This window comes from Lates calcarifer, linkage group LG19 (assembly GCF_001640805.2).
Source record: "Lates calcarifer isolate ASB-BC8 linkage group LG19, TLL_Latcal_v3, whole genome shotgun sequence".
Taxonomy (NCBI): domain Eukaryota; kingdom Metazoa; phylum Chordata; class Actinopteri; family Centropomidae; genus Lates; species Lates calcarifer.
The window spans coordinates 22,519,477-22,547,092 of record NC_066851.1 but is presented as its reverse complement, the minus strand read 5'-3'; the positions used below and the strand labels follow the sequence as shown (position 1 = coordinate 22,547,092).

The window sequence follows — 27,616 nt, the reverse complement described above, 5'->3', positions numbered from 1 at the left end:
ATTTTTTGTTTTTTAATACATATTTTGTTCAAATTTTAAGTGAAAAGAAGTACATCCAGCCCCTGAAACAAAGAGGCATTAAATAATGAGCCGCTCCAAACGTGTTATGCATTGTTTCTTTTTATTTCACTCTTCACAGACAAAGTGTTGCTGCTGGAGAAGCTACAGGATGGAAATTATGAGTCTGCAATACAGGACTGATTACAATAAGATGACCAATCAGTACGGATCACTGATCCTATCTTCCATCTGTTTGCTTCTGATTTACAGTGAATAAAATGCTCCAAGATTATTTTTCCTTCTAGCATAGAGAAGCTACAAAATGTTTCTATTTAAATGTCAAAGGTGGAAGTATTTAGTAAATTCACTATAGTAAAAGTAGAAATATTACACTATAAAAATATTCTATTACAAATAATCCATCAGTTACCTGGTTTTCATGGCTCCACACAAAGTCAAAATAACAATAATAACAACATAACTATCATCTAAAACAATAGTGTCCATCAAAAAAGCTAAACAAACCCAATTTAAAGATCAGAAAACAAGAGAAATCATTTTAACACACATGAAAAGTTCAATGAAAGATTAAAAAGTAAACTGTTAATCTACAAAAGTACAAATAGGAAAAATAGTGAGAACTAAAATAAAAATAAACAAACCTTTGGAATAATGTGTTAATGATCCACTGTCACAGAGACCTTCAGTGGTGAGATCTTCACTGGGAGTTTATCGTCATCCCAAGTGTAAAAGTATGGGAACAGTTTCTCAGTGAAAGTGTGTGTGAAGGTGTATATGTGTGTGTTAGTATCAGGATCAGAGAACGACAACTTTCCTCTGTTCCAGTTCAGATTCACTCTGATCCTCTGGAACTTCTTCTTCTGCTGGAGGTCAATGACTGGAGCTGGTGGTGACCATGCTGAGTATTTACCTTCATAGAACCCTATTCTCCATAATCCAGACCGTATGTCTCCCTTCCTGTGGACAGACTCTGCTGACACACCCAGTGACCAGTTTGTGTTCTCTACAACCTCGACATCCCAGCTGTGAGTCCCTGAGTTAAACCCCTCAGAGCCCAGGACAAAGCGGTACGGATCAAACCTCTCTGGATTGTCAGGAAGCTGTTGTTTCTCTCCTGGGCTCAGACCGCTCATATCTTCAGACAGGATCAGTCCTGAATGAGCAGTGTTTGGGTCCAGAACCACAGGACTGTAGGAGACCATGTCCTTCATCTTGTTCCAGATGTTGAAGGTCAGGTTGCCCAGGTGTTTGGCCTGGTCTATCAGAGCTCCTGAGAGCAGCTGGTGATCCTCCAGCAGGGGGCGCTGCTGGACTCTTTCCACTGCAGCCTTGTAGTTGTTGAGGAATGAGACGTCTTCAGCTCTCAGCTCGTCCTCTGTGGCTCTGACTGTGTGTGAAAGAGCTGCTATCTCTCTGCTCAGAGCCTCCATCTTCTCCTTCATCATCTGACTCTTCTGCTCCTCTTCCTCCCTCAGTGCAGCCATCCTGGCCTCCTCTTCCTCTTCTAGAAACTGGTGAAGCTTCTTAAACTGCTCCTTAATCTGCCTCTCTGTGTGTCGGGCCTGGACCTTAATGTGTTCTGCTGTTTGATCAAACTTCACTTTAACTTTTTCTAAACTCTTTAACTTCTCCTTTAAGGACTCCAGAGTTTCCTGAAGTTCCTTCTTGTGTTGTTGTGCAGCTTCATTGATGGGACTGAATCTGTGGTTGGTGTGTCTTTCTGAATCTCTGCAGACGACACACACTGGCTGCTGATGGTCCAGACAGAAGAGTTTGAGTTTCTCAGAGTGCAGACTGCAGAGAGCCCCTGAAGATCTCAGCTCTCTCTCCAATAAGAAGGCCTCACACAGGTTCTTTAACACCAGACTAACAGGTGGATCTTCTCTTGAAGATATTCTGTTACAAACTGGACACTCTTGTGTTTGTTTCTCTCTCCACCATCTCTTCAGACAGTCTTTACAGAAGCTGTGGCTACATGACAGAACAACAGGATCTCTAAAGACCTCCTGACAGACCGGACAGCAGAGATCCTCCTCTGATCTGGAAGCCATTTAGTCTGAGTGAAGCTGAAAACACAGCAGACAGAAAGAACAGTCAGTCATGGCTCCCCTCCCTCCTCTACTAACTTCACTGAGATGAGAACTTTACTCTGATTCCTGATTTTTGTCAAACTCACCTTCAGGTTGAAGCAGCAGTGTTGTAGTTTTCCTCTGGACTCACTCAGAGGAAGCTCTTTGTTCGGTCTAAACGTGAATCTGATTCATGGATGTATTATTAAAGCTGGACACCGGATCGAAAATGGCGCTCATTCAGTCTAAAAAGTTTCTGACTTCCGGGTTGGCCCACTGAATATGCGCAGTAGTGTTCCTCCCACTCCCATCATGCCTCTGGGTTACAAGACCGAGCGCGTTCTGTTTCTGGTGCGGCTCTTTGATGAGTGCTATGCTAGCGGACTTCTAGAAAGTATAAGGCTTCTATGGGACTAGCCTGGCTTTAAACCATATATATATATATTCATTATACCATATATATTCATATGACAACAGCAACCATCACTGAAGATCATGTTCCAAACAGTGAGATGGTATTAAAAGCAAAAATCGCTAATAAATTCGTTAAGAGCATCAATTTAATTTTAACGCTATGTTGAAAACAAGTCATCATTCAGTTGGAACTTAAATCACTGGAGCCATTATTAATGAGATAGTGATACTACGTGACATATAACTACGACGTGGCAGATAAAATTAAGATTTTGCAAATAATTCCTTATCTTTACATTGAAAGACATTCATATGTGCAGTGCTACAGTTGCATAATTTCCTGTGTTATTATTTACACTTCTGTCTATTTACTCACTGTTCTCCACAGTTAGATTGAGGATCTTTAATACATTAAAGCTGTAGCTTGAACATTGTCGAGCAGTTTCATTATAACTGAGATGATTCTCTCAAAGATTCATCATGGAACGTTGAGGGAAACGTTATGACGTGTTTTGCGGGCGGTAATAAGTGTCCGCACGCACGTTAGCTCACATTATCGAGTGAGTTCTGTCGTTTGCCTAGTCTCTTACTCTCCACGACCGCGAGTATCTGAAAACGTTACTATTAACCAGTGAGACAGACCATCCGACCAGAGGCTTGTACTGCCATACAGGTTTTACCTCTAGGTTTTAAGACGGTGTTTCATTTCTTAGCGGCGTAAGTCACCATGGTAACTAACGCTGAACGGCTAAGCTGCTCCGCCATCTCAACTTCAAAGGATCGGACCAAAATCTTTTTCTTTCCGCGTGCTTATGCTCCACTTATCTGTTGCACTTCTGATTTATAAATTGTGAAAATACAGACACTGACATTCTTAACTGAGCCTATTGTTTGTTTATTTAAAATCTAAACCCTTCCCAGATTGACAACAGTTTCATAAATAAGTCTCATTTTGTATGTTTTGGACACTATGTTTTATACATATTCTGTTGTTTTTTTTAACTGAAAAGAAGTAAATACAGCCCCTGAAGCCACCACACATTAAATAATGAGCCATTGATACAATTGTTAATGCATTGTGTTGAAGAAAACTCTCAATTCCTTGATTCAAAGTTTGCTGTAGTGGAGATTTATTAGTATTATGAGTGAGAAATGCAGTTGCCAACAGCCCAAAATGAAACTTTCACCCAACCAAAAAAATCATCAGTCATCAAAACAGCTGTCACAGTAGCATAACTTGGGTGGCTTAACCAACAACAAAGCATCATATTTTACGTCTCTTCTTCTTCCTCACCAGCTGATTAGCTGTTCAAACATCCACTTAACGGTAAATGTGTTTTTTTTTACATTGGGATATCCATCAGTTTAGTGGTTTTCAAGGCTCTGCTCAAAATCAAAATAACAACAATTACAAAATAACAGTTTAAAAAGGTAGTATCCATCAAATAAAAAAAGCTAAACAAACCAAATATAAAAATCAGACAATGAGTCAAGTCATTTTCCACATATGTAAAAGGTCAACAAGAGGAGAAAAGGCTTGTTAAACTACAAAACAACAAAAAAGAAATAAAGATAGTGAAAAAATAAACACACCTTTGTAATAATGCGACAGCAGGACAGATGCAGTTTAAGACATTAAATTCAGTGACTTTCCCTTTAAGAAATAAACAACAGTATCAATATGATCGTCCTCTCTAACTGCTCTGTTTCACTGTCCCAGAGACCTTCAGCGGTAAGATCCTCACTGGGAGTTTATCCACAGTTCCAATTAATGGGAACAGTTTCTCAGTGAAAGTGTGTGTGAAGGTGTGTATGTGTGTGTTAGTATCAAGATCAGAGAACGACAACTTTCCTCTGTTCCAGTCCAGATTCACTCTGATCCTCTGGAGCTTCTTCTGCACTGAGAGAACAGTGGATGGAGATGACCAAGCGGAGTATTTACCTCCACAGAACAATATTCCCCATAATCCAGACCGTATGTCTCTCTTCCTCTGGACAGACTCTGCTAACACACCCAGTATCCAGTCTCTATTGTCTCCAACCTCGACATCCCAGCTGTGAGTCCCTGAGTTAAAACCCTCAGAGCCCAGGACAATGTGGGATTTAAATCTCTCTGGATTATCAGGAAACCAGCGTCTCTCTCCATGTCTCACACTGGTCAGATCTTCAGACAGGATCAGTTCTGGACCAGCAGTATTTGGGTCCAGAAGCACAGGACTGTAGGAGACCATGTCCTTCATCTTGTTCCAGATGTTGAAGGTCAGGTTGCCCAGGTGTTTGGCCTGGTCTATCAGAGCTCCTGAGAGCAGCTGGTGATCCTCCAGCAGGGGGCGCTGCTGGACTCTTTCCACTGCAGCCTTGTAGTTGTTGAGGAATGAGATGTCCTCAGCTCTCAGCTCGTCCTCTGTGGCTCTGATTATGTCCAAAAGAGCTGCTATCTCTCTTCTCAGAGGCTCCATCTTCTCCTTCATCATCTGACTCTTCTGCTCCTCTTCCTCCCTCAGTGCAGCCATCCTGGCCTCCTCTTCCTCTTCTAGAAACTGGTGAAGCTTCTTAAACTGCTCCTTAATCTGCCTCTCTGTGTGTCGGGCCTGGACTTTAAAGTGTTCTGCTATTTTATAAAGCTTCACTTCAACTTGTAAAAAATCCTTGCACTTCTTCAGAGTTTCCTGAAGTTCTTTCCTGTACTGTCGTGCAGCTTCGTCAATGGGTCTGAATCTGTGGTTGGTGTGTCTTTCTGAATCTCTGCAGACGACACACACTGGCTGCTGATGGTCCAGACAGAAGAGTTTGAATTTCTCAGAGTGCAGACTGCAGAGATCCTCTGAAGATCTCTGATCTCTCTCCAGTAAGAAGGACTCACACAGCTTCTTTAACACCAGACTAACAGGTGGATCTTCTCTTGAAGATCTTCTCTTACAAACTGGACACTCTTGTGTTGGTTTCTCTCTCCACCATCTCTTCAGACAGTCTTTACAGAAGCTGTGGCTACATGACAGAACAACAGGATCTCTAAACACTTCACAACAGATCGGACAGCAGAGATCCTCCTCTGATCTGGAAGCCATTTAGTCTGAGTGAAGCTAAAAACACAGCAGACAGAAAGAACAGTCAGTCATGGCTCCCCTCCCTCCTCTACTAACTTCACTGAGATTCACTTTGAGTGGTGGTTTTAGTCAAACTCACCTTCAGTGTGTGGAGAGTCAGCAGGTTGAAGCAGCAGTGTTGTAGTTTTCCTCTTTTCTCTCCTGTAGCTGGAATCACTCAGAGGACGTTCTTTGTTTAGTCTGAACGTGAGTCTGATCGCTTGAGTTTACGTTCATGTAGCTTTCCACAGTGAAAGTAACAAACTGTTTCCTGATTTGTCTGAAGCGAGTCACGTGAGGGGCGGAGCTTGAATGCGGCCGAATGGCGCAGCAGTTCAAATCTGTAGGTCGAACATAGCAGGATAGTGTAAATGAGTGAAATCCCCGGATGATTCCATAAAAGGTTTATCATGGAATGGTGAGGAGAACGTTATGACGTTTTTGTTAGCGGAGGTTAGCAGTAGTGTTCCCACGCACGTTAGCTAACACTAGCGAGTAAGTTTTGTACTTTGCATAGTCTTTCACCGTCCATGACCGCGAGTGTTATTTTAAAAAGTTAACGTTACCAGCAGGAGCAGACTGTCTGAGCAGGGGTCTGTACTACGAAGCAGGATTTGAGGTTAGCGAGGTAACCTCCGGTCTAGCTCTGGGGTTTACGGCGGTAGTTCACTTCTTAGCAGTGTAAATCACCATGGTCACTTAACGCTGAACGGCTAAACTGCTCCGGGGCGGGTTAACGCCAGAGGATCGGATCAAAATCTGGCAACAGCCCAACTATTGACCAATCAGGTCGCTGGAAAACTAGAGTCATCATTTCTACAGGAACCCGATGAGGACAAAACAGTTTACAATAAAATAACAAATCAATAAAGACACGAGGAGGCTCTGCGAACAGAACTGGAAATAAAAACTAAATTATCCATAAACTGTTAAATATTTCCCATCATTATAAATGAACATTTGGAAGATTGGAACCATTGGTTTGATGGTTTTAATGCCTCCACACAATGTCAAAAAATTACATTCAAATATAAAATGACAACAAAGGCAAACCAAATGGGAAAATGGGTAAATCATTTTACACATGTGCAAAGGTTGACAACAGAAAAAAACAGATTGTTTAGCAGTGAGAACTAAAAGAAAAGTATACAACCCTTAATGCGAATAATGTAGACAGCAGGAGGACAGGTGCAGTTAAAGTCTCTGAGTTTTCCCTTAAAGAAATTAACAACAGCAGAAATATGATCATCCTCTTTATCTTTAACTGATCTGTTTTACTGTCACAGAGACCTTCAGTGGTGAGATCTTCACTGGGAGTTTATTCCAAGTGTCAAAGTATGGAAACAGTTTCTCAGTGAAAGTGTGTGTGAAAGTGTGTATGTGTGTGTTAGTATCAGGATCAGAGAACGACAACTTTCCTCTGTTCCAGTCCAGATTCACTCTGATCCTCTGGAACTTCTTCTGCACTGAGAGAACAGTGGATGGAGTTGATGGTGACAGTGCTGAGTATTTACCTCCACAGAACCATATTCCCCATAATCCAGACCGTATGTTTCTCTTCCTCTGGACAGACTCTGCTGACACACCCAGTATCCAGTCTCTATTGTCTCCAACCTCGACATCCCAGCTGTGAGTCCCTGAGTTAAAACCCTCAGAGCCCAGGACAATGTGGGATTTAAATCTCTCTGGATTATCAGGAAACCAGCGTCTCTCTCCATGTCTCACACTGGTCAGATCTTCAGACAGGATGAGTCTTGGATGAGCAGTGTTTGGGTCCAGAACCACAGGACTGTAGGAGACCATGTCCTTCATCTTGTTCCAGATGTTGAAGGTCAGGTTGCCCAGGTGTTTGGCCTGGTCTATCAGAGCTCCTGAGAGCAGCTGGTGATCCTCCAGCAGGGGGCGCTGCTGGACTCTTTCCACTGCAGCCTTGTAGTTGTTGAGGAATGAGACGTCCTCAGCTCTCAGCTCGTCCTCTGTGGCTCTGACTGTGTGTGAAAGAGCTGCTATCTCTCTGCTCAGAGGCTCCATCTTCTCCTTCATCATCTGACTCTTCTGCTCCTCTTCCTCCCTCAGTGCAGCCATCCTGGCCTCCTCTTCCTCTTCTAGAAACTGGTGAAGCTTCTTAAACTGCTCCTTAATCTGCCTCTCTGTGTGTCGGGCCTGGACCTTAATGTGTTCTGCTGTTTGATCAAACTTCACTTTAACTTTTTCTAAACTCTTTAACTTCTCCTTTAAGGACTCCAGAGTTTCCTGAAGTTCCTTCTTGTGTTGTTGTGCAGCTTCATCGATGGGACTGAAGCTGTGGTTTTTGTGTGTTACTGAATGTAGACAGACGACACACACTGGCTGCTGATGGTCCAGACAGAAGAGTTTGAGTTTCTCAGAGTGCAGACTGCAGAGATCCTCTGAAGATCTCTGATCTCTCTCCTGTAAGAAGGACTCACACAGGTTCTTTAATGCCAGATTAAGAGGTGGATGTTCATTTGAAGATCTTCTCTTACAAACTGGACACTCTTGTGTTGGTTTCTCTCTCCACCATCTCTTCAGACAGTCTTTACAGAAGCTGTGGCTACATGACAGAAGAACAGGATCTCTAAAGACCTCCTGACAGACCGGACAGCAGAGATCCTCCTCTGATCTGGAAGCCATTTAGTCTGAGTGAAGCTAAAAACACAGCAGACAGAAAGAACAGTCAGTCATGGCTCCCCTCCCTCCTCTACTAACTTCACTGAGATTCACTTTCACTTTGAGTGGTGGTTTTAGTCAAACTCACCTTCAGTGTGTGGAGAGTCAGCAGGTTGAAGCAGCAGTGTTGTAGTTTTCCTCTTTTCTCTCCTGTAGCTGGACTCACTCAGAGGAAGCTGTTAGTTTGGTCTGAAGGTGAATCTGATCGAATGTTTTTCAGTCTGTGTCTCTTTAGAGAAGACGAGGAACAAACTGTTTCCTGGTTTGTTTCTGGTGAGTCAGGTGAGGGATGGACTTTGAAATACTGAGTGACAGTGCAGCAGAGTGTTGTAGCAGCTCTGTTTAACTGCAGCTGTAGGTTGAACGTAGTGGAGCAGTTTAACAAAGTAAAATCTCTGGAAGGTTTTAGGAAAGGGGGCCACCATGATACCAGGTGGTTTGATGAATAAAGAACCAGAGTCAGGTTTTAATATCACATTGGGTTCGTCTTGATTCAGTGTTTGTATCCCTGTTCCAAATGACACAAACAACATCACAAACATATAAACACTTGATTTTATTCTCAACAGAATAATCCAACAGAGGGTGTAGTACAGCATTTTCAGCCTAATAAATGAAGCAGAGGGTAAAAAGGACAGTAATCAGGGTGGCCTAAAGTGCAGGAACAAACACTGGCTGAGTAATGACTTGGTGATTTTACAGGTAGTGCAAACTTACAACAAAAACTCATGATTAACTTTACTGAAGACAGTGTGACAGGGCTGCACAGGAAGTCTCCTACATGTGATCAAATAGCTCCTTTTAAAGTGTTAGTGGATTTTTGGATGGTTCATTTTGGCAGTGTGTTACTGAGACGAAAGAGGCCAAATTTCCACTTTTCCAATTTTAATTGAACTCATTTGCCAGAATCATGAGTCTGATTGGATTTCCAGATTTAACCTAAAGAGATAACGCATCTAAAAATAACAACTGTGCAGCCTTCACATCTGTCTTCATCACAAACAGATAAATAATGGAAGAGCTCTGACATGTAAAGACGTTATAATGGATAATGGTGTTGAATAAACGAACATAACTGGATAACACATCGAGTGCGACCACACACAACGTCTTTTTTACACAAATCCTCACAGTCTTCTCCTCCGTCTCCGTTCTGAAAGCCTCAAACCAAACAACAACTATGGGGGTTCAGTTCTTAGGTGAGCAGCGTATAAAAATAAAACTTTATGTTACAAAGTGGAGGTGAGGAGGTGGATGTTGTTTTCACTGGCTGTGACGCAAAGGTCAGGACAGAGGACAAAGGCCAACAACGGCAACAACTGAGCACAAACCATCTGCTGAAGATGACTGTGAGATGCAGCTGAAAGCTCCTGAAAGAAGCCACAGAGTTACAACGCATGAATTTCATTTCTAATCCTGCATCATTTCAAATTACTGCTTAAAAATGTTCAAATTCACCTCATGTTCAAGATTATGATCATGTTAAAATCACACGTCTTGATTTTGTTCATCCAACAGCTCCTCAAAGATTTCCTTCCAACTCAAAACAGTTTGAGTTTCAAAACTTTCAGAGGGAGTTTGAAGGGAATTTGAGGATCCATCAGGGTGAAAACAATACTTTATCAGCTGAAGGATTAAAAAAGATTCAAACTAGTTTGTCACGGTGAATCTGTGCTTCTAATCCACACGAGGATGTTCATCAGAAACGTCACTGATCGATTTGTACTTGAACGATTACTGGTTCAGTTTGTGTCGCACAAAATCAGCTTTCAGCTGCAGGTTAAAATATTTTTAGTGATCAGCACAGGGTGAAAAGAGATTTTAAGGACTGGAAATATTTTAAAGAGCAATAAGCGTTGTTTGGTCAGAAGAACAACTAGTGTTTCTGTTAAAATCAAACTCACACTGTTTATCTTAAAAAACAAATTAAAAAACTGGCCTTTTTGCGTCATGACTTCACGCTGCAGACGTTCAAAATAATCTTTTTAATGTTCTGTCCGTTTCTTCTTCTTGCTTGAAGTTTACTCAACACTTTCACCATCTCATCTTAAACTAACCTCTTGTTTATAATAGGTCCTCGGAAGCACGACAACAAGCAGAAAAGGAAAAACAGAGTGTTCAGGCCTCAGAGTGAGAACAAAAGGAAAAACTGTATACAAGTGTTACAAAAACATAGTCATACTTCAGCTTTAAAAATGATGCAAGTACATACACGCTTTGTGTTAAAGTAGGAATATTAAACAAAATAGCTCATACAAAACTTCAATACATGAAACTACGTTTAAAGCATTTATGTGTGTGTGTGTTTATACGTCACTAGAATCAGTGAATAGTCCTGTCATTTCCTCAGACGCAGAGGCCTGAAGATTTCAATCTGTAAATACATGTAGCAAGAGAGCAGTTACTGACGCGTCACCTGAACTCATGATTAAAATCTAAAACTCTCAACTGTCCCAACAGACAGGAAAATCCACCATGTGACGTCACTTATAGAACTGGTGGAAAAATCAGTGATGTTCTTTGCATTTCAGGGATTATTCTGGCTGGAGAGTTGCTGGAGAAGGCCTACGTTTCCCAGAATGCCTTTCACTCCCTGCTCATTTTGGCAGCCACTCTGGTCTATTTCCTTGTTTCTGTTGGTACAAAATGTTTCTTCTTTTTCTTCTCTGCTGATTCTTCCACTGTATGAATGCTGAAAGTAAAATGGAAAAAATCCCAAACTCTTGATTTGAAGCAGCTGATGTTGAAACTGACATTTTCCGGTGATATTCAGCTGCACATTTCCACCAAATCCAGCTTTTTTTTTGCATCAATATGGTGAACTTGGTAAACAGTTGCTTATTTGCACATTCAGCGTTACAGAGCAACATGATTATAGGTTTGGAGTCATGTTTGTGTCCAGAACATTTCCTGACTGTTTATTCTGTTTGATCAAACTAACTGATGCTCAGTCAAAGAGGTCGTCTGTGTGGCTGCATTTTTAAAAACAAATGACCAAAAGCACGAGTGTAAACTCAGATACTCAACTTTTATGCGTGACGCAGATCAGAACTGGAACATTTTAATATGTCTGTTTGTTTTTAATGTTTATTTATAATTCATTTAAGCTGATAAGACCACCAGGTAGAATACACCCAGTACAGACTTTGTGCAGACTTTTTTCTTTCTTCTCGACCAGTCCAAGAATAGGAATGATTTCAGTTGACCACGATTTTCTTTCAGACACCGTCAGATCCAGTGGAGAGTCAGTTTAAGGTTGCTCCCGACACTTTCTGCTCTCAAACATCCAACCACAAATTAAACCGAACGTTGCAGCCCTGAAATGCAAAGTACATCCCTCAGAGCTGCTTCTCTGTCTGCATTAAAGGGTTTTAAGGTGGATTTATCCTTTAACCTGCCAGCGACAACGCTTCATCTGGAAGATCTGGGTTCTGCTGAAGGTCTCTGAAGCGAGACACTCAGTCCATACTTGGTGCTGTTGAGCTGATCTCTGCAGAGGCAGGGTCAGCAAAGTGAAAATAAAAACATCCCCGCAGGGATCCATAAAGTGTCTCCTCACTTCTACCAGGAAATTAAATCCTCACTGACACACACACACGAGAAAAACTATTTAACAGCAGCATATAAAGTTATTGTGTCGTCATGAAACTACTGCGCCTCTGTCTGACGTCTTTTATGGCATCTCTGAAGTTATGAAAAACGGTTTACGAAAGGTAGAATGTCACATTTCATGGATGTTAGAAACTGTGAGTGTCACAGGATCACGTGGCGAACAAAAACAAACGTCAAACCTCAAATCTGAGAAAGTGAAAGAAGTAGAAGCCTCCCAGAGTCGACAGATACCAACTACAGATAGAAAGCTTCTTCTCCTGCTGAGTTTGTTACACGTTAAAGTAAAAACATTAATGCTGCATGCCCTGATTCATGAATTAAATCAAAGACCAGAAGCAAAATAGAAGAACAATCAGCCTATGTGTGGTAAACATGATGTACAAAGTACTGGTTATAGAGGTAATAAAGTGTTTTTTTTTTTCCTATAAACTTTTCTTTCTTGCAAAAATTACCATGATAAGAACTGGTATCAAGAATCGATGAGGAATCAGACGGATAAGCAGAATCAGAACTGGCGTTAATAAAATCCAAAAAGATACCAAACCCCGCTGAGACGGGGACAAAACACTTGGGTGTGTGCTGCCTGGAGGTTCAGTCACGTCACTGGTCCCGAGCTTCGTACAGCAGTTTGGCCGCCTGTGGAGAAAAAAGACGTTTTCAATCATCCCGTGCACAAAAAACTCTTAACTGAGCTCTTTATCCTTCTGATCTTTAATTCTTTTTCCACACCTTTTATCTCATTCTGAGCTGTGTGCATCTCATTGTGTTTATTTTTCATGTTTTTCTGTGTTTTCTGTTTCCTTGCTGCAAAAACATTCACACACAAACGGTTAAATGAAAACTGAACCTAAAAACTGAATAAACTGCTCCTTTTCTATCCTATGATCCCTCCTACTGCTGAGGAGAAACTGTCTTCTTTGACCTGAAGGGGCGCAAGAGGAGCCTGCACTGTCAGACTGCCTGACAACATCTGGGCAAATTCAATATTTAGTTGTTTTTAAAAATAGTTTTATATTTAAATCAAAAGTTTAAATCAGACGTTAAAAAACAGGATTTGTGTCAAATGTAATATTTTACTAAAAATGAGAGAAAACAGTAAATGTGTTATTTAGATGTTATTTTGTGACTGATTCTGATTTTCAAACTCAATTACAATCTAACGTTCATGATGCTCAGCACATGTTGCTCCTGAAATGTAAAGACAGACTGTCTGCTGATTTCATGTTTTACGGCTTTTATACGATGATTTAAAGGCCACAGTGTTTTTAGAGGAACCTTCTTATTTTATGTAAAGCCTCGAGCAAGAAGTTATGTTCATGTTGGACCAATGTTTCAAGACTGCAGCTGTATTTTCTTTTCTTTAGTTGTGCATGATAAACAGACAGACAGTGTTGTACCTTGTGCATCGCAGCGAGCCATAACGACGCCACCTTCTTGTCGTCTGCTGCCTCCATGCGGAGCTGCTGGGCGTCCTGAGAGCCCATCGGCTTGTAATGGAGCAGCATGCCGCTGGCCCGAGACGTCCCGCCTACACACACACACACACACACACACACACACACACACACACACACACACACACACACACACACACACACACACCTTCAGTAAAACGTGAACTGAGAAAATGAAACAGTTTTAGCCTGTTTTTCAAACATCATTCATTAAAGAGAAGCAAAAATTTGTCAATTAATTGATTCGTACAAATATTCAGTCAATTAATCGCTGATGTATTTTTTGTGCAAAAACAGGCAGAAATAAAAAAAAAAAAAATATATATATATATATATATATATATATATATATATATATAAATATTTTCTGCTTTCTTTCCGAATATTTTCAGATTTTTCATGGTGAAGTCGTCACCTTTGATGCTGAGAAACTAGAGGACGTTTTTACTATTTTCTGATGTTTTATCAATAAATTGATTAGTCAAGAAAATAACCAGCAGATTACTCAATAATGAAAATAATAGCTAGTTGCAGCTCTGATCCATTTTCTGTCTTACAAAGCTCTCAGGCTCAGACGTTAATGACACTTTGAGGAAACTTATCTTCACATTTTAAAGAAACTATGTAAAGGAGACTGAAGAGTTTTGATGCTGTTAATGTTAAATGTGCAGAAAAAAGAAAGTCTAAGTCTGTAAAGTCATCAGTTATTACTCAGCACCAACATTCACCTCAGTTAACATGAAACGTTCTTTAAAAACAGCTGCAGGTGATTTCATGGAAGAACAAACGAGGTTAAATGATAAAGGAACAGGGGAGAACTGAACTGTTTTCAATCAGTGACTGAACAGACTGTGTGAGATGATGATGATGAGAATCGACTCAAAGTAAATCAGAAGTTGTTGACAGGATTCAAAAAGCTCAAATCAACATGACGAGGTTTGATGGTGGAATGATTTCACAGCTCTGAGACACAGACGTGCTGAACGCAGGAGGCAGGAAACACTGGAAGACAAACAAACAGTCGGTAAAAGCCGAGCTTCCCAAAAGCATCAACATCATCGTTTTGTTTCTAATTCGTCTTAAAGACGACGAGTTACGTTTCTTTTTCCTAGACGAGAGGCTGAACTGTTGACGCCCAGGTGAAGAGTTACCTGTGCAGTTTGTTAAATAACCAATCAATTACTCGTGGATCATTCACTCAGGTTTCATTTTCCACTGCGATGCTTTTGGGAAAAATGAAGCAGAGGAAAGAATGAGTGGCTTCATGCAGACGGACGCAGAGGAAACCAGGATGAAGGGATGAACGAGAGACTCGACACAGACGGAAGACCAAACCAAAGCTAACCTTCAGAGATATAGTGACTGTCCAGCAGACTGGTGTAAGTGTGAATGTCATTCTCTGAGCCCAGAGGAAGAGGAGCCGAGGCGTCAGAGTCAGAGCAGCAGAGGAGAGAGTTTGTTAGTGTTCGCTGAGAAAAAGGAGCTGGTTAGTGAGAAAATAAAGACTAACATAATAAATCACAGCACGGAGGACCAGAGGACGTCTAGGTTTATGATTCATACAGAGGAAAGACGTCATAACAAACCTAACTGCAACAACATTATTTCTGATTGACCTCTGATCCCACACAGGACTCGTCTCACCTCCTGGACTCGTCCCGTCTGTCAGAATCTGCATGCTGGAGATCCGAGACAGCTCCACCTCGAAGTGGCTTTCACCGTCCAGGAACAGATACCTGACGTTTGGGTCAGAGAAAGACTCAATGTGACTCACAGCTCTGACCAACGATTCCACTGTGAATCAGACTGGAGTTAGCTTCTGCTAAATCATCTTGCACTGTGGGTTTTGTACATGTAAAAAACAATACTATGCAAAGGATTCTTTTGAGCATGCTACGTGTAGGATTTAAGAAGCTGACCTGTGGTTGTTGGAGAGGCGACACGTCATGGTTTCAGACTTCTCTGACGATCCCAAAGTGACGACGAAGGTGCCGCCTGGAGACAAAAAAACATGTCAGAAACCTGAGGAGAAGCCTGGAGGTTTTAACCTCTGCCTCACAGCTTCATCCTCTACCAGCAGCCCAGATTAAACCATCTAATCTTTTCATCATCAATAAATCATCTTCATCATCGTCCCCCTGCAGCTCCGGACCGCTGATGGATTTTTCATTATTTATAGCTACACGCTGACCCTGGATTTTCAGGGCAGATCATTTTTATCCTGCTTCCTGTTTGGGAGGTCGATGTGTCACATGACGTGTGTCAGGTCATAAAAACGTGAAGAAGCTCCTGATGGAGCTGCAGTTTTTAAAAGGTCTCACCTGCCAGAAGCACTTTGAGCTGCTTGTCGTAGAACTCCATCTCTTTCTGGGAGACCAGGCTGCACTCGGCGCACTGCCGCACCGGATCGACGAAACACATGCGGGGCAGCGCCACCTTCTTACTGCAGCACTTATCACAGAAACACCGGCCGCACCGCCGACAGTGGTGCTGCAGGAAGAACACACCACAGTCAGTTTCACCGGGAGTCTGTTTGATTTAAACTACAGTTAACACACGTTAGTTTGTAGCTGATGTTTACGCCAAAGAAACACAACACACACCTGAGCTGCACTGAGACATTTAACCACTGTATGTCCTGATTATTTATCTTTTCTACACAGGGGTGGAGTGTGTAGTGTTCACACTGGTGTGTGACCTGCTCACTCTTATGAAAGACGTTCTGATGATGATTTGAGACGTGCAGCGCTGCACAAACTGTTTCTCTGTTGGTAGGAAATTGTCCAGTCAGTAGATTTAGTTGCGTAGCAGTGTTTGCTACGAGCACTGGTCCTGGACCTTTCTGTTGGACGTTCATTCGTGAGCTTCCTAAAGATCCAATCTGTGATTTTCTGACCAGATACATTTACACAGACTTCTTTATTTTTATGCTCCACATAAAAACAATATAATGTTTCACCCGTCGATAAACACAGTACAGTGCAAAATATAAATAAAGCAATAAATGAAGTAAATAAGAAAGAGTAATAATAAATGAGAGAACAGTTAATATAAATAATGTGCTGTGTCATGTGAGTTTGTTACAGGTGAATAAATCTGCATTCTGTTTGAGTAAATGATCTGAGATAAAGGTCCAGCGCTAGCTTTTCTTTACAGGAACCAAAATAAAAGTAAAGACATTTCTGTGAATCAGAAATATTTTTCCCTTTCTCTTCTAACCCCAGAGATTTATCTGAGGACTCCTCTGGGGGTCTCAAGCCCCATGTTGAGAACCACTGTACAGTAAGCACCATGACAGTGATTCATTAGATCCTGTCTGTGCAGTGTGGTCAGGGTTTCTGCTGAAATCTGAGAAACAGAAACGTCGAACGTTTGATCCTAAAAAAGTCTGAATGATTTTTTTAAAAACTGGAAAAGAAAACTTGGAGCTGTTTGTCAAAAATAATAAAACTCATACGACGCACATCTCAGTTCTACATTTCATGGATTTTCAAAACTACATTTAACAGAAAAACACTAAAACAGTTTTTGCTAAAACCTCAAAACAACGTGAGAAGTGAGAAAGTTAAAGATGTGAATTGTGTAATTCAGAAAAACTGTGTGTGAATATTCAGTGATTCACTTCTCAGTTACACATCTGTCATCTGGATTTCTCCTTTGGTTTTCCAGCTGCTGCAGTAACTAAAGAGCAGGGTGAGATTTAAAGGTTTAAATCATTTTCAGGTGAATGTGAAGAAAGTGGGAGACACAGAAACACAGATCTACTCTGTTATTATGTCATCGGAAAAGAAACGTCAGCGCAGAGCTCTGAGCGTGTTCGTGCCAAAATAAATGAACAGAAGCCGAGAGGAGAAAAAAAAACCTCCCGTCAGCTTTTAGAAACTCCTCAGAGAAACTCTTCTTTCTGCATGTTTGTCCCTCATCTCTCTGTGTTTCTGTCAGTGTGAGGTGAAGCTGGGATTTGTCGTCACGGTCGTGTCGCCGAGACAGAAACAAACCTTTCTCCTGATGAAGTCGAACTTGGTGTCGCACTGCATACACCTCGGACACTGGGAGAGGAGAAGGAAAAACAGGATGTTACACAACGTGCTGAGCCGAGCGGATTCATGTTCGATGGAAAAAAAAACAAAAAAAAACAACGCCCTGCGAAAAACTCAACTGACACACGTTTCAGTTTCTGACACTGAGCTGAAGCTGAGCGAATCATCACATGAGGAACTGGAATCAGCTGATTATTGAAACAGTTGCAAAAGACTCATTTTAGTTGAAGTCAAATAAAACGGGAACGAGCAGACTGAGACTTAAAACATCGACACAACTGACACTTTTTAACAGAACAAACGTATCAATACTTAATGTCTTAAATGTCTCGTTTCGTATATTTTTATTTTTATGATGATCTGTGACAGAAAAGCAGCAAATCTGAACTTTTCAGAAGCTGGAACCAGAAGCTGTATCTCATCTGTTTGATTTAAAAACCACTGAAACGACTCAGCAGTTATTAAATTAGATCGTTTCAGGCTCATGCAGAGAAAAACTGGACTGAAAATATCAGCAGCACTGATACTGAGGCTTTTAATTCTACTGAACTCACCAATACTTAAATATCAGTATCTATATTAGCATCAATATGATTTATATTAAAAGAAAAGGACACATTTTACAGTAACTCTGACCCTGGTATTCCCTCATATTTAAATCTGGGTTACAAGTATTTTTCTCAGCACATGATGTTTTAACAGTTAAGACTATGACTGAAAATCAGCAGGGATGGTTTATTTATCATTATATGAGGTTATTCTCTGTACATCAGCTGGAAGGTTGGAGACAATCCTCCTCCAGCTTCTTACAACTCAGTGTCCCATCACAGTTACTCTGACGCTGTTATTTGTAGATTTATTCAGCCAGAAACTTTCCCGTCCTGACTGTATCTTTGATTGAAATATACCTCCAGGTTGCTCGAGATGGACGAGTGATAATATCAATGAGTCTTGCAGCTGGTCTGGACAAAATGCTGGACACAGGACGTCAATCAAACTCAAAATTAATCTTTTTAGCAGCTGACATCTCATTTTATGGTTTGAGACGCCTTTCAATCATCATATTTCCTGCTCCTTAGACTGAACAAAGGTGCTGCTGAATTGAAGACAGGGTCTGTGCTGAATCCCAATCTTAAAACTGGATTTTTTTTTTTCTAAATGCAGTCAGGAAACATGTTTCTGTAAAACCTAAACTCTGGAGTGTCCTAAACTGAGATAAAACAGGATTACAGACTTGAGAAGTTGCTGTAGTCTGCAGGAGATTAAATGAGGCTCAGTCACCTGTGAATTAACACTTTATCAATAGGGACTGATCAGTGAGTGGGATTGGCTTTTTCTTTACTTTTTGGACTCTCAGAGTCACTTCTTTTCCTCTTTTCATCTGTTTGCAGATTCACCCTGAAAGCAGCAGATGGTGAATGATTAACTTCCCAGGCTGTAGTTCACTGTCAGTCCGGTCAAAGTGCCTCTGTGAGCGGCCACAGTTGGTGTTTGTTCTGCTGTAGTTTTACTGCTCTGACAACAGAGACAGAGAGAGCTAGCTTAGCATAGCAGCTCCTCCGGCTAGCTTTGACGCGACAGGCTAACGCAGCCGTTAGCTAACACACAAACCAACGGCTGGTTTTTCACTTTAACGAACTCTGGTGCAGAAAAAACAGCACGACTGCGTCTGACAACTAGTTCTGCATGTTAACTAGCTGGTTAACCGACAGGCTCCGTTAGCTGCCAGGCTGACCGTGGGCGCCTGCAACGCCCAGTCCGGGGGCCAAGTACGATGTCCAGAGCTGCATGAGGATAGCAGCAGTTAGCCCGGAGTGTACCGGAAGTTTGGAGGCTTTACTTCAAAAATAAAAGTCCTCTAACTAGCGATGATGTTTAAAATTAGTGTAAAAAACTTGGAATTACAGGTTAAAAAATTAGTATTTAATGAATAAGTCAATGGCAATGGACAGAAAATAAAACTGATTACCTGTTTGAATACTTTTAAAGCAGAATAAATCCAAATATTTAATAAATCCAGGGTTTTAACTGTGAATATTTGCTGATTTTCTTAAATTTCTACATTAATAAACTGAATATCTTTGGGTTTTGGACTGTTAGTCAGACAAAACAACCCATTACAATACGTCATCTTGAGCTCTTGGAACTACCTTCATTTATAGGAACCAAAACAAATGGTTTTTTTTTTTGTTGTTGTTATAAATTACACTTATTATTGGAAATTTTATATTTGACATTGTTATTCTTTATTCCATGCTATATTTATAGTCACCTTATGTTGCTACTGTTACATGATACATAATGGTTTGTCACTTTTTATTTTATTTATATATTTAAAGTGTCTATTCAACAGTATGACTGAGGCAATAAATTGATTAGGCAACAGATTTGATATTCAGTTCAAAGTACAGCTGCAACTATTGGTCAATTCATCAAATCAGTCAGTTCATCTGTGTCTATTCTCATAACTAATTCCTTCAGTCATTTTTCAAGCAAAGGTTTCAAACATTTATGGTTCCAGATTTTTTAATGTTAAAAATTTGCTGGTTTCCTTTGTTCTCTATTAAATACCTTTAGGTTGGAGATTGTTAGAGGGACAAACAAGGTATTTCATCACCACAGGATCTAGATAACTGGCATTTTTTCACTGTTTTCTGATGTTTCATAGACCAAACAATTATCAATTAACAAGGAAAATAATCAGTAGATTGACTGGTAATGAAATAGTTTCAGTTCTAATAAAAATTTTCACTGAAAACAGTTTCTGAAACATGAAACTGGGTTTTAAATGTTTAAAGTGAATAGTACATACCTGGTGCTGTAACTTTTATAACTTCTTATTGTAATATTATTTAAAAATGGTTAAAAAACTGAGTCACTGAAATAGTTTTATTTTAAATTGTGGTCCGTAGCTAGCTAAATAGCTACATTTTCACTTATACAGACGGTAAAACTTAATGTTTTACGGTGATGCCACGTTTAAAAAAAACTCTCAGGAAATATAAACTAGAACCAAAATTTTTTAAATCTAGTTTAAAGATGTCGAAGTCGTTTCAGTTCACAAACGGCCGGTTTTATTTTGAAAATTCCAAACGGAAACGCTACGCTCAATACGTTAGCTAACTTGTCGCTGGTCTACGTGAGGCTCGGGAAGCCTCTCGCTGTCAAACAAATCACCCCGTCGGCCTCACCTCTTTATCCGGGACCCACTGCGGCTCGTCCAGGGAGAAGGGGCTGTTGAAGGCGCCGTTTTCCGGCAGCATGCGGAGGCCGCTGGGGCTCCGGACCAGCTTCTTTCCATCAGGCACTGAAGACATTTTTGCTTTAGCGTCTGTTTCTTCTGCGACCAACTAACTCCTGTCAGAACACACCCCCTCCGGAGTGATTGACAGGACATTTAACCAATCAGAGCGCAGATGTCAGATCACGTGGTGCGCTGGGCAAGGTGGAGTGTTTTGGTTTTTACAACCCCGCCCGTAAATAAACACTGCTGCAGCAGAGGAGGGAAAAATAATAATAACTGTTTTATTATTATTTCTACTGATAATATGAATCTTCCCACAACATTTTAATATATATTTATTAATTTATCACATCTCTTTAAATTCAGACTCGCTCCAGAAAGCTAATTAATTCTTAAAAGACCAGATAAAGAGGCTTAGAGAGAGAGACTGACAAGTTTATGGGTAAAAGTGTATTAAATATTTATCGGTGGTTTGTGCACATTAGCCAGGCCTCAGCAGGAGAGGTGCTGGCTGCAGAGAAATCAGTGAAACAGCAGCAGTAGTGATGTTTGTCCTGTAAATTACTGCACAGCTTTACTTTGTATGACATTATGCAGCAGAAATTAAAGGATGACTCCGGTATTTTTGAGCCTGGCCCTTGTTTTCCTATGTTTTTGGGAGGAAATGATCAGTGCAGAATTGATGAAACATGAAACATCACTATATATCAGTACCAGACTCCATTGAGAAAAACATCGATTTTACGTTGCAGAACACAGGAGCTGCTCCTCAATCTGTTTGTTTGTTTGTGTTGTTGTTGTGTGGTAAGAAAAGCATCTGAAAACTTCTTCCACCACTGAAAGTCACAATAACACAAACGAACTAACAGATGGAGGCAGCAATAATCCAGTAGCTCCTGTGTTCAGCTTGGTAAAATTCCTGTTTTTCTCAATGGAGTCTGGTACTGATATATAGTGATGTTTCTGGTTAAACAAAAATAATCTTACTCTTTATTTCTGTAGGAATCCTCTCCATAAAGTTGTTTTTACATGTACTAAACTAATAGTACAAATCCATTTAAAATCAGAAACTGGTACTATGTGGTACTTTTACTTCTGTAAAGGATCTGATTACTTCTTCCACCACTGAAAGTTTCACAATATTTTAGCGGTTTCCCTGAAAACCAAAGTCTAGAGAACAACAACACATTTCTAAAGAAATTACAGTAAAAAAAAAAGATGAATTTAACCATTTTATTCTTCAAATACAGTTAAGATGTACAATAATTTGCAGAACAAACATCACCACTGCTCATGTAGAAAAACAAAAGGGGCTGTGGTAAAGAATCAATTTGGAGACAAACTTCCTCACAATCTCAGTGCATTTAGAGAGTGAACAAAAAGTTTTCTGCTCTGTGTCCTGACGCTCTGATACACCACGTTACTCTCTAACATCAGAGGAGTGTTAACCTGTGTGAGGATTATCAGCACAGGAGAAGAAGAAGATGAAGAGCAGCAGTTAGTGTCACAAATACCAGTCTCATCCAGGAACATGTATTTACTGTCTACACAGAGGACGGGCTTCGTTTCATAGTTAACAATGGAGGGACAAGTTTGAATAATTTCAGATTACACAAAAGAAAAAGAACTACTTCGGAGCCTCTGAGCGGTCGTGGAGCGGTATGTGAGGAGGGTGCAGCATCCAGTGTGTTGCCACGGCAACAAGGCATCTGATAAATAAAGATTCGGCTTCTGTTACAAGGGTGAAGTTCTATCAATATTCTTTTATTTTCCCCCCGTACCCTCGGATATAAAACCACCTGAGAATTTACTTCCGTCCTCATCACCGCTCCACACATCAACATGGTCCACAGCCGAGGGGGAGGAGGAGAAATTACACTCAGTAAAAAATAAAAAATGACAACAAAAAGACAGAAACCTTCACTGCTTTAACAAGGAACACACATACAGTCAACGGCAGCTGTTCTGCACTTTCTTAAATCACAAAGTTTACATTCACGTCATCGACACTCAGAGAGAGAGAGATCGTTCTGTTTGTTAAAAACTGGTGAGAAGTCAAAAAGTTTCAGGACGGATTTTAAGATTTCCAGTCCTGTGAGAGGAGAGTTCCTCTACACGAGCTTCAGATCTCTGCAGCTGTGATGCACAGGGCAACAGTTTGGGCAACAATGTCTGATGATAAACTCAGACACAAGTTACATGAGACGAATACTTCAGCAGCACGATGTTAACCTCTTCAAGTTCTAATCAGAGCAAATTAAAATGTGAAAACACGGTTTAAAGCATCATAAAAACATTACAAAATATTTTACTCTGATAAGTTGCATTTTCTATGTTTTGTTCATAAGTTAAATAATAAATTAAATGTTATTTATGCTGTGAGGACTCTTGTTTGTTGTGTTTATAATAATTCTAATATTTCTTCTAATATTCATCTTTACCTTAAATTAACTCTGATTATCTCTCTGTTGCCTGTTGCTGAGGATGTTGCCCGTCTGCGTTGCTCAAACTGTCGCCCTGCTTCATCAGAACCATCAGACATTGTTAGGTTATGTGCCTCGTTACTTTGTGGAGCTTCTACATTAAGACAACAAAGAGGAAAAACAGCAGGAAGCAGGTTTGATGAGCAGACTGATCAACAGTCGACACGAAGCTTCGACTCTGTAACAGCGTCAATAAAATCATCTTTATAAAGAAAATTAACTCAAAAACGAGATTTAAAAAAATCACTATGACTAAATTATTTCAGGCACAGAAGGAAAAACGACTGATGATGATTCAAGAAGAAAAATGGCGGATGAACAGTTTCATCAACTCTCTGCTCAGCTTCAGATGTTGATTAATTAATTGATAATCAGATTTAAAATCAGTGACGTGTGAAGAGATTTTCAGAATCAAATCAAAGATTATTGCAGAGAACTAAACTCCTGCAGGAAAAACAACAACAACAACAAACGATTCAGTCTGACGACGGTTTAAAAATAATCCTGAACCTGAGAATCAAAACGATCGGGTGTTCAGGATCAGGTCGTTCCTGATTTAAAAGTTTAGACGACGTTTAACGTTTTGGAACTTTGGATTCTTCTTCTTTTTGTAAAAACTTGATTTTTCTAAATGTAAAATAAATTCCTTGAATAAATGAACTCAGGCTGTTTTATCTGAAATATTTAAGCTTTCTGTCACTTTAAGCACAAAGGTCGTCGCCTGATCTCATCTGCATATCGACCGTTTCAGCCTGTGTTGAAACACCGGTGATATCTGACTGTAAAAGAAATAAAAATTCAACCCAAAGCTTTAAACCTGGTTTTAAACTCCTGATAAAATATTTCACTGAACCAGAATCAGTGATGCTTCATCTTCAATTCAGATTAATGCTGTAAATTAAGTTTTTTCAAACTGTAATTCAAGTTTGTTATGTTACCTCCTTTCTCAGAGTGAACTTTAACAAAAGCTTAAATGTTGGAGCGACGTCAGTCACACTTTTCTGTCTGAATATATTATTTTGACCGATGTAGAAACTGAACTCGGACAATTTCTGATCAGGATTTTCGTTTGTTGTCTGATTCCTGTGATGCAGAATAAACTTTTTCAGCTTCAGAGTGTGGACGCACGTTTTCGTCTTTACATTAAATTCCAGTTTTAAATTAAAAAACACTTTGGATCTAATGAATCAAAGTGAATCACTGTTGCACAGTCGTGTGTATATATTCATTAAACTATATCTAACTATAGGAGGAGCAGCGCCTCTTATTTTGGTAACAGCGAATATATATATTTTACATCTACAACTTAAATCTTCTCAGGAATAATTTTTGCATAACTTTCTTTAAATAATTCATAATTTGCTTTTTTTTTTTGGTTGGATTTGTTCAACTTTACTCACATGGTAAAGTGTTGTTTTGTATAAACAAACCTGGAGTTGTGTGTGAGTGTGTGTTGTGATCAGTCAGTGTGTGAAACTACAGCCTTCGGTCCTGAGTGTGTGTCGGCCGGCCTTCACGTGCCAATAAACCCAATGATCCTGCCTCTTTGTGCTGCTGTTCTCGAGGCTTTTACAGGACAAGAAACTAAGAAAACATCATTTACAAAACCCCAAATGTAAACATAGAACTTCATACATCAAAAGCAAAAAGTTTTCAATCAACACAGGACGGAGAGTTTTAGGAGAAAGGTCCTAAAACCAAGAGGCGACTGAGATGTGGGTTCTCTCTGCAGGTTTAACACTTAAAGGAGTTTTTCTGCTTCAAATATTGTCAGATGTTTGTTGACTCTTCTTCTGTTTAGTCCTAAAGCTCTTTTTCTACACTGAAATAAAAAACACCAGTTCAGAAGTTCCATTGGAAACCTGCAGAGTGAACGCAGAGCTAAGCTAACGTCCGGGTCGGCCTACAAAAAGACGTCATTGCTGGACAAGTTCTGCAAAGAGCAGATGGTTTAAGTTATTAAAACGTTTTCTGAGAGGCAGAACTGATCAGTCACTGGACTTAAAGTGAAGCCAGTTTCATCAAGAGAAAGTTGGTGAACTTTAACGAACTCTTGATCGAATGTTACTTATTTTTTCAACAATGGAATATAACATGTTTGCATCTTTAATTTCTCCTTTTCTTCCATTTTGAACAAATGATACCTTCAAAAAACGATTAAAATGATCAAACATACTCTAACAGTTATATAATGTCTGCTCACAGAAATCTGTGGCGACAACATCAAACCACAACCTGTTTACATTCTGCACTCCTGCACTTACTCTTTGCATCATTTTTAACTGACTTTTGCACTAAATTGTTCCATTTTTTACACTGTTCTGTGTTTTGTACTGTTTCATCCTGTTTTCTTGCACTGTTGTGTTCAGATTCTGCACTGTTTTGTACTTGTTTTTGTTTCTGTACCTTATGTTGTCCATTTGCATCTTATGTTATTATTACACAGTCATAATTACTACAGAGAGATGTTAATCAGTCTTAACTGTACTTCTTTGGCTTCACCCTCTACAGTTTAACTGGACCAGTGACTTTTGGTTTTTTGCCTCGACATCAGAAACGTTTCTGAAACTTAAACTCTGCCTTCACTCAAGCGATAGCCTAAAATATTTAAAGGACTGATCTGAGCGAGCGATCAGTCACACCAGCACACGCTCACATACAGTATACGCACATACAATGAGACAGAACAGATTTACACACTCAAATCAAACACATACAGGCCACCGTACGTTCATTTTCCTCCTGTTTCTCGATATGTACTGATACAAAAAACCCAACAAAACCACCACAAATCCCCGTCTGAGAGCACAAACCTTTAAAAGTGCAATGAGAGATTAAAACCTGTACAGTGAGCACTTGGTGGTGTGACGCTGAAGTGTGACATGGGAGATACGAAGCTTTCACAAACAGCTATTTACAGCGAGGAGGAAGTGGGACAGGAAGTCGACTCCCGTGACCTCTGTGACCTCTCAGCGTCTCTTCGGGGTCAGAAAAAAAAAACCTTCAACGCGCCAGGTCGGTGTGGCTGGCACTCAGGTCCCGACTTTTTCTCAGACGATTATTTCGTTCCTGGAGGAAATAAAGTGAAAGGAAACGAGATTAAGAACTGACATGAGTGGATTTTTATTAATAATATAAATAACCCTGTGATGTTTCGGATTACTCAACAAGAAAACATGTTTTTAATTCGTGTTGATTAGTGAGAATAATGGTGGCGTGAAGTTAGTGTGTGAGTCACACTGATGTTTTTACTCATCACATGTAATTAGCGACAAAAACTCGGGTTTGACCGACGCATAAACACAGCAGCAGTTTATAGAGAAATAAGAGAGAATAAAGGAGAAGAAGAAGAAGACCAGGTCGAAAAGTATCTGAAAAAAGTTATTTAATGATTTGTTTTAACCTTCCTGGTGAAATGGGTTCAAAATGTACCAGATAATTCTTGTACACTGAGGCTGATTTAATTTTTCTGCACACCTGTCTACCAGGTGTTTATTAGACAGCATTAAAATAAATTAAAGTGAAGATACATAATCCCTCATCAGTGGAGATGTCACACGTTTTACTGACGGAGTTTGGACTTTGTACAGAAAACACAAATAAAATTTTAACAAACTTTGATCAGTTTTTCACTTTGAGGACGATTTGTTGTATTTTTAAGATCCTGGTCTCGTACCTGGACTACAGTGGGACTGGATGTTTTATCAGCAAACTTTAAAGCTCACAACTTTTATGTAATTAACGTTTTTTCTCAAGATATCGCAACTTTTTTTCTAATATTTACTTTTTTCTTGAACTATTTTGACTCACTCTTTAAAATATTACAACTTTTTTAAGTATTGCACCTTTTTCTCCTGAAATATCCCTTTTTCCCTCAAGACATTCCGACTTTTATTTTGAACTATTTGGACTTTTTCCTTAAAATATGACTCTTAAAATTACAGCTTTTATTGTGAATTTACCTGAAAAATTATGATTAATTGATTATAAATATTCTGTCACTTGACTGATGGATTATTTGATCAATTGTTTCAGCAAAAAGTCAAATTTGGTGATGCAACAGTGTTTTTAAAGTATAATTCAGTGTACAAATGACAATAAAATCCACTTTTTTCCAATAATTCATTTTCTTTTCTACAACAGCTAAAAGCAAATAAAGCTCAATAACACATTAGTGGAAAACATAAACATGTTTTAGAAGATATTCGGTGGTTTTGCTTTGGGGGATTTAACCTCCTCTAACAGGATATTATTCCTCTTTTCATCAGCAGGGTTAAAAACAAAGACTCAGACTGTCTACAGATACTCGTGGACCCGGGTCTGGACGCTCAGGTCTCGGCTCCTTACTTGGTAGTGGTCACTCGCAGCCTTGTCCGCCACGTTAAGAACCCCCAGAGAGCTGGCTCGCTTCATGCTGCACCCAGAGCAGTGTGACATGCAGGGAGGGAGGGGGGGAGGTGGGGGTGAGAGGTCAGAGGTGAGGGGGGGGTGGAGAGTCAGGTGTG

The 27,616-nt window shown here is 40.0% G+C and overlaps 5 protein-coding genes across 10 annotated transcripts in view; all 5 read right to left on the bottom strand.

The window, feature by feature from the left end:
* Positions 1–8,510, bottom strand: part of LOC108891404 (nuclear factor 7, brain) — a 247,963-nt gene extending 239,453 nt beyond the window's left edge. The window contains exon 1 of one of the 2 annotated variants that reach the window (XM_051078038.1): positions 8,367–8,510. The gene's annotated coding sequence lies outside the window, so the exon portion shown is untranslated. Of the gene's footprint in view, positions 1–5,690; positions 5,828–8,366 lie in introns of those variants that run through there. The other variant, XM_051078039.1, reaches the window with a different exon arrangement.
* On the bottom strand, positions 120–8,506 carry LOC108889769 (E3 ubiquitin-protein ligase TRIM39-like). 3 transcript variants are annotated; one of them, XM_051078040.1, is made up of 2 exons: positions 8,367–8,506; positions 120–2,087 (listed from the first exon to the last, which is right to left on the bottom strand). In XM_051078040.1, the coding sequence occupies exon 2, from the start codon at positions 2,070–2,072 to the stop codon at positions 678–680; it is 1,395 nt and encodes a 464-aa protein (XP_050933997.1). In that variant the 5' UTR covers positions 2,073–2,087; positions 8,367–8,506; the 3' UTR covers positions 120–677. The 3 variants fall into 3 exon arrangements, with proteins under 3 accessions (XP_050933997.1, XP_018541908.1, XP_018541909.1); XM_018686392.2 differs by lacking the exon at positions 8,367–8,506 and adding an exon at positions 5,691–5,827; XM_018686393.2 differs by lacking the exon at positions 8,367–8,506 and adding an exon at positions 2,198–2,350.
* Positions 6,707–8,510, bottom strand: LOC108889771 (nuclear factor 7, ovary-like). The gene is made up of 2 exons (XM_018686395.2): positions 8,367–8,510; positions 6,707–8,257 (listed from the first exon to the last, which is right to left on the bottom strand). The coding sequence occupies exon 2, from the start codon at positions 8,240–8,242 to the stop codon at positions 6,851–6,853; it is 1,392 nt and encodes a 463-aa protein (XP_018541911.1). The 5' UTR covers positions 8,243–8,257; positions 8,367–8,510; the 3' UTR covers positions 6,707–6,850.
* Positions 8,511–11,936: 3,426 nt separating this feature from the next.
* On the bottom strand, positions 11,937–20,781 carry zfyve21 (zinc finger, FYVE domain containing 21). 3 transcript variants are annotated; one of them, XM_018676082.2, is made up of 8 exons: positions 20,576–20,781; positions 17,343–17,393; positions 15,666–15,834; positions 15,264–15,339; positions 14,989–15,080; positions 14,690–14,743; positions 13,288–13,418; positions 11,937–12,526 (listed from the first exon to the last, which is right to left on the bottom strand). In XM_018676082.2, the coding sequence occupies exons 1-8, from the start codon at positions 20,699–20,701 to the stop codon at positions 12,491–12,493; spliced, it is 735 nt and encodes a 244-aa protein (XP_018531598.1). In that variant the 5' UTR covers positions 20,702–20,781; the 3' UTR covers positions 11,937–12,490. The 3 variants fall into 3 exon arrangements, with proteins under 3 accessions (XP_018531598.1, XP_050933989.1, XP_018531605.1); XM_051078032.1 differs by lacking the exon at positions 14,690–14,743 and having other exon boundaries at positions 14,961–15,080; XM_018676089.2 differs by lacking the exon at positions 14,690–14,743 and having other exon boundaries at positions 20,576–20,779.
* A 1,066-nt stretch (positions 20,782–21,847) lies between these two features.
* The window catches only part of klc1a (kinesin light chain 1a), a 39,411-nt gene continuing 33,642 nt past the window's right edge, over positions 21,848–27,616 (bottom strand). The window contains 2 exon segments of the mRNA XM_018676071.2: positions 21,848–26,180; positions 27,459–27,525. Of these exon segments, the coding sequence (XP_018531587.2) occupies positions 26,115–26,180; positions 27,459–27,525 (133 nt within the window). The 3' untranslated portion in view covers positions 21,848–26,114.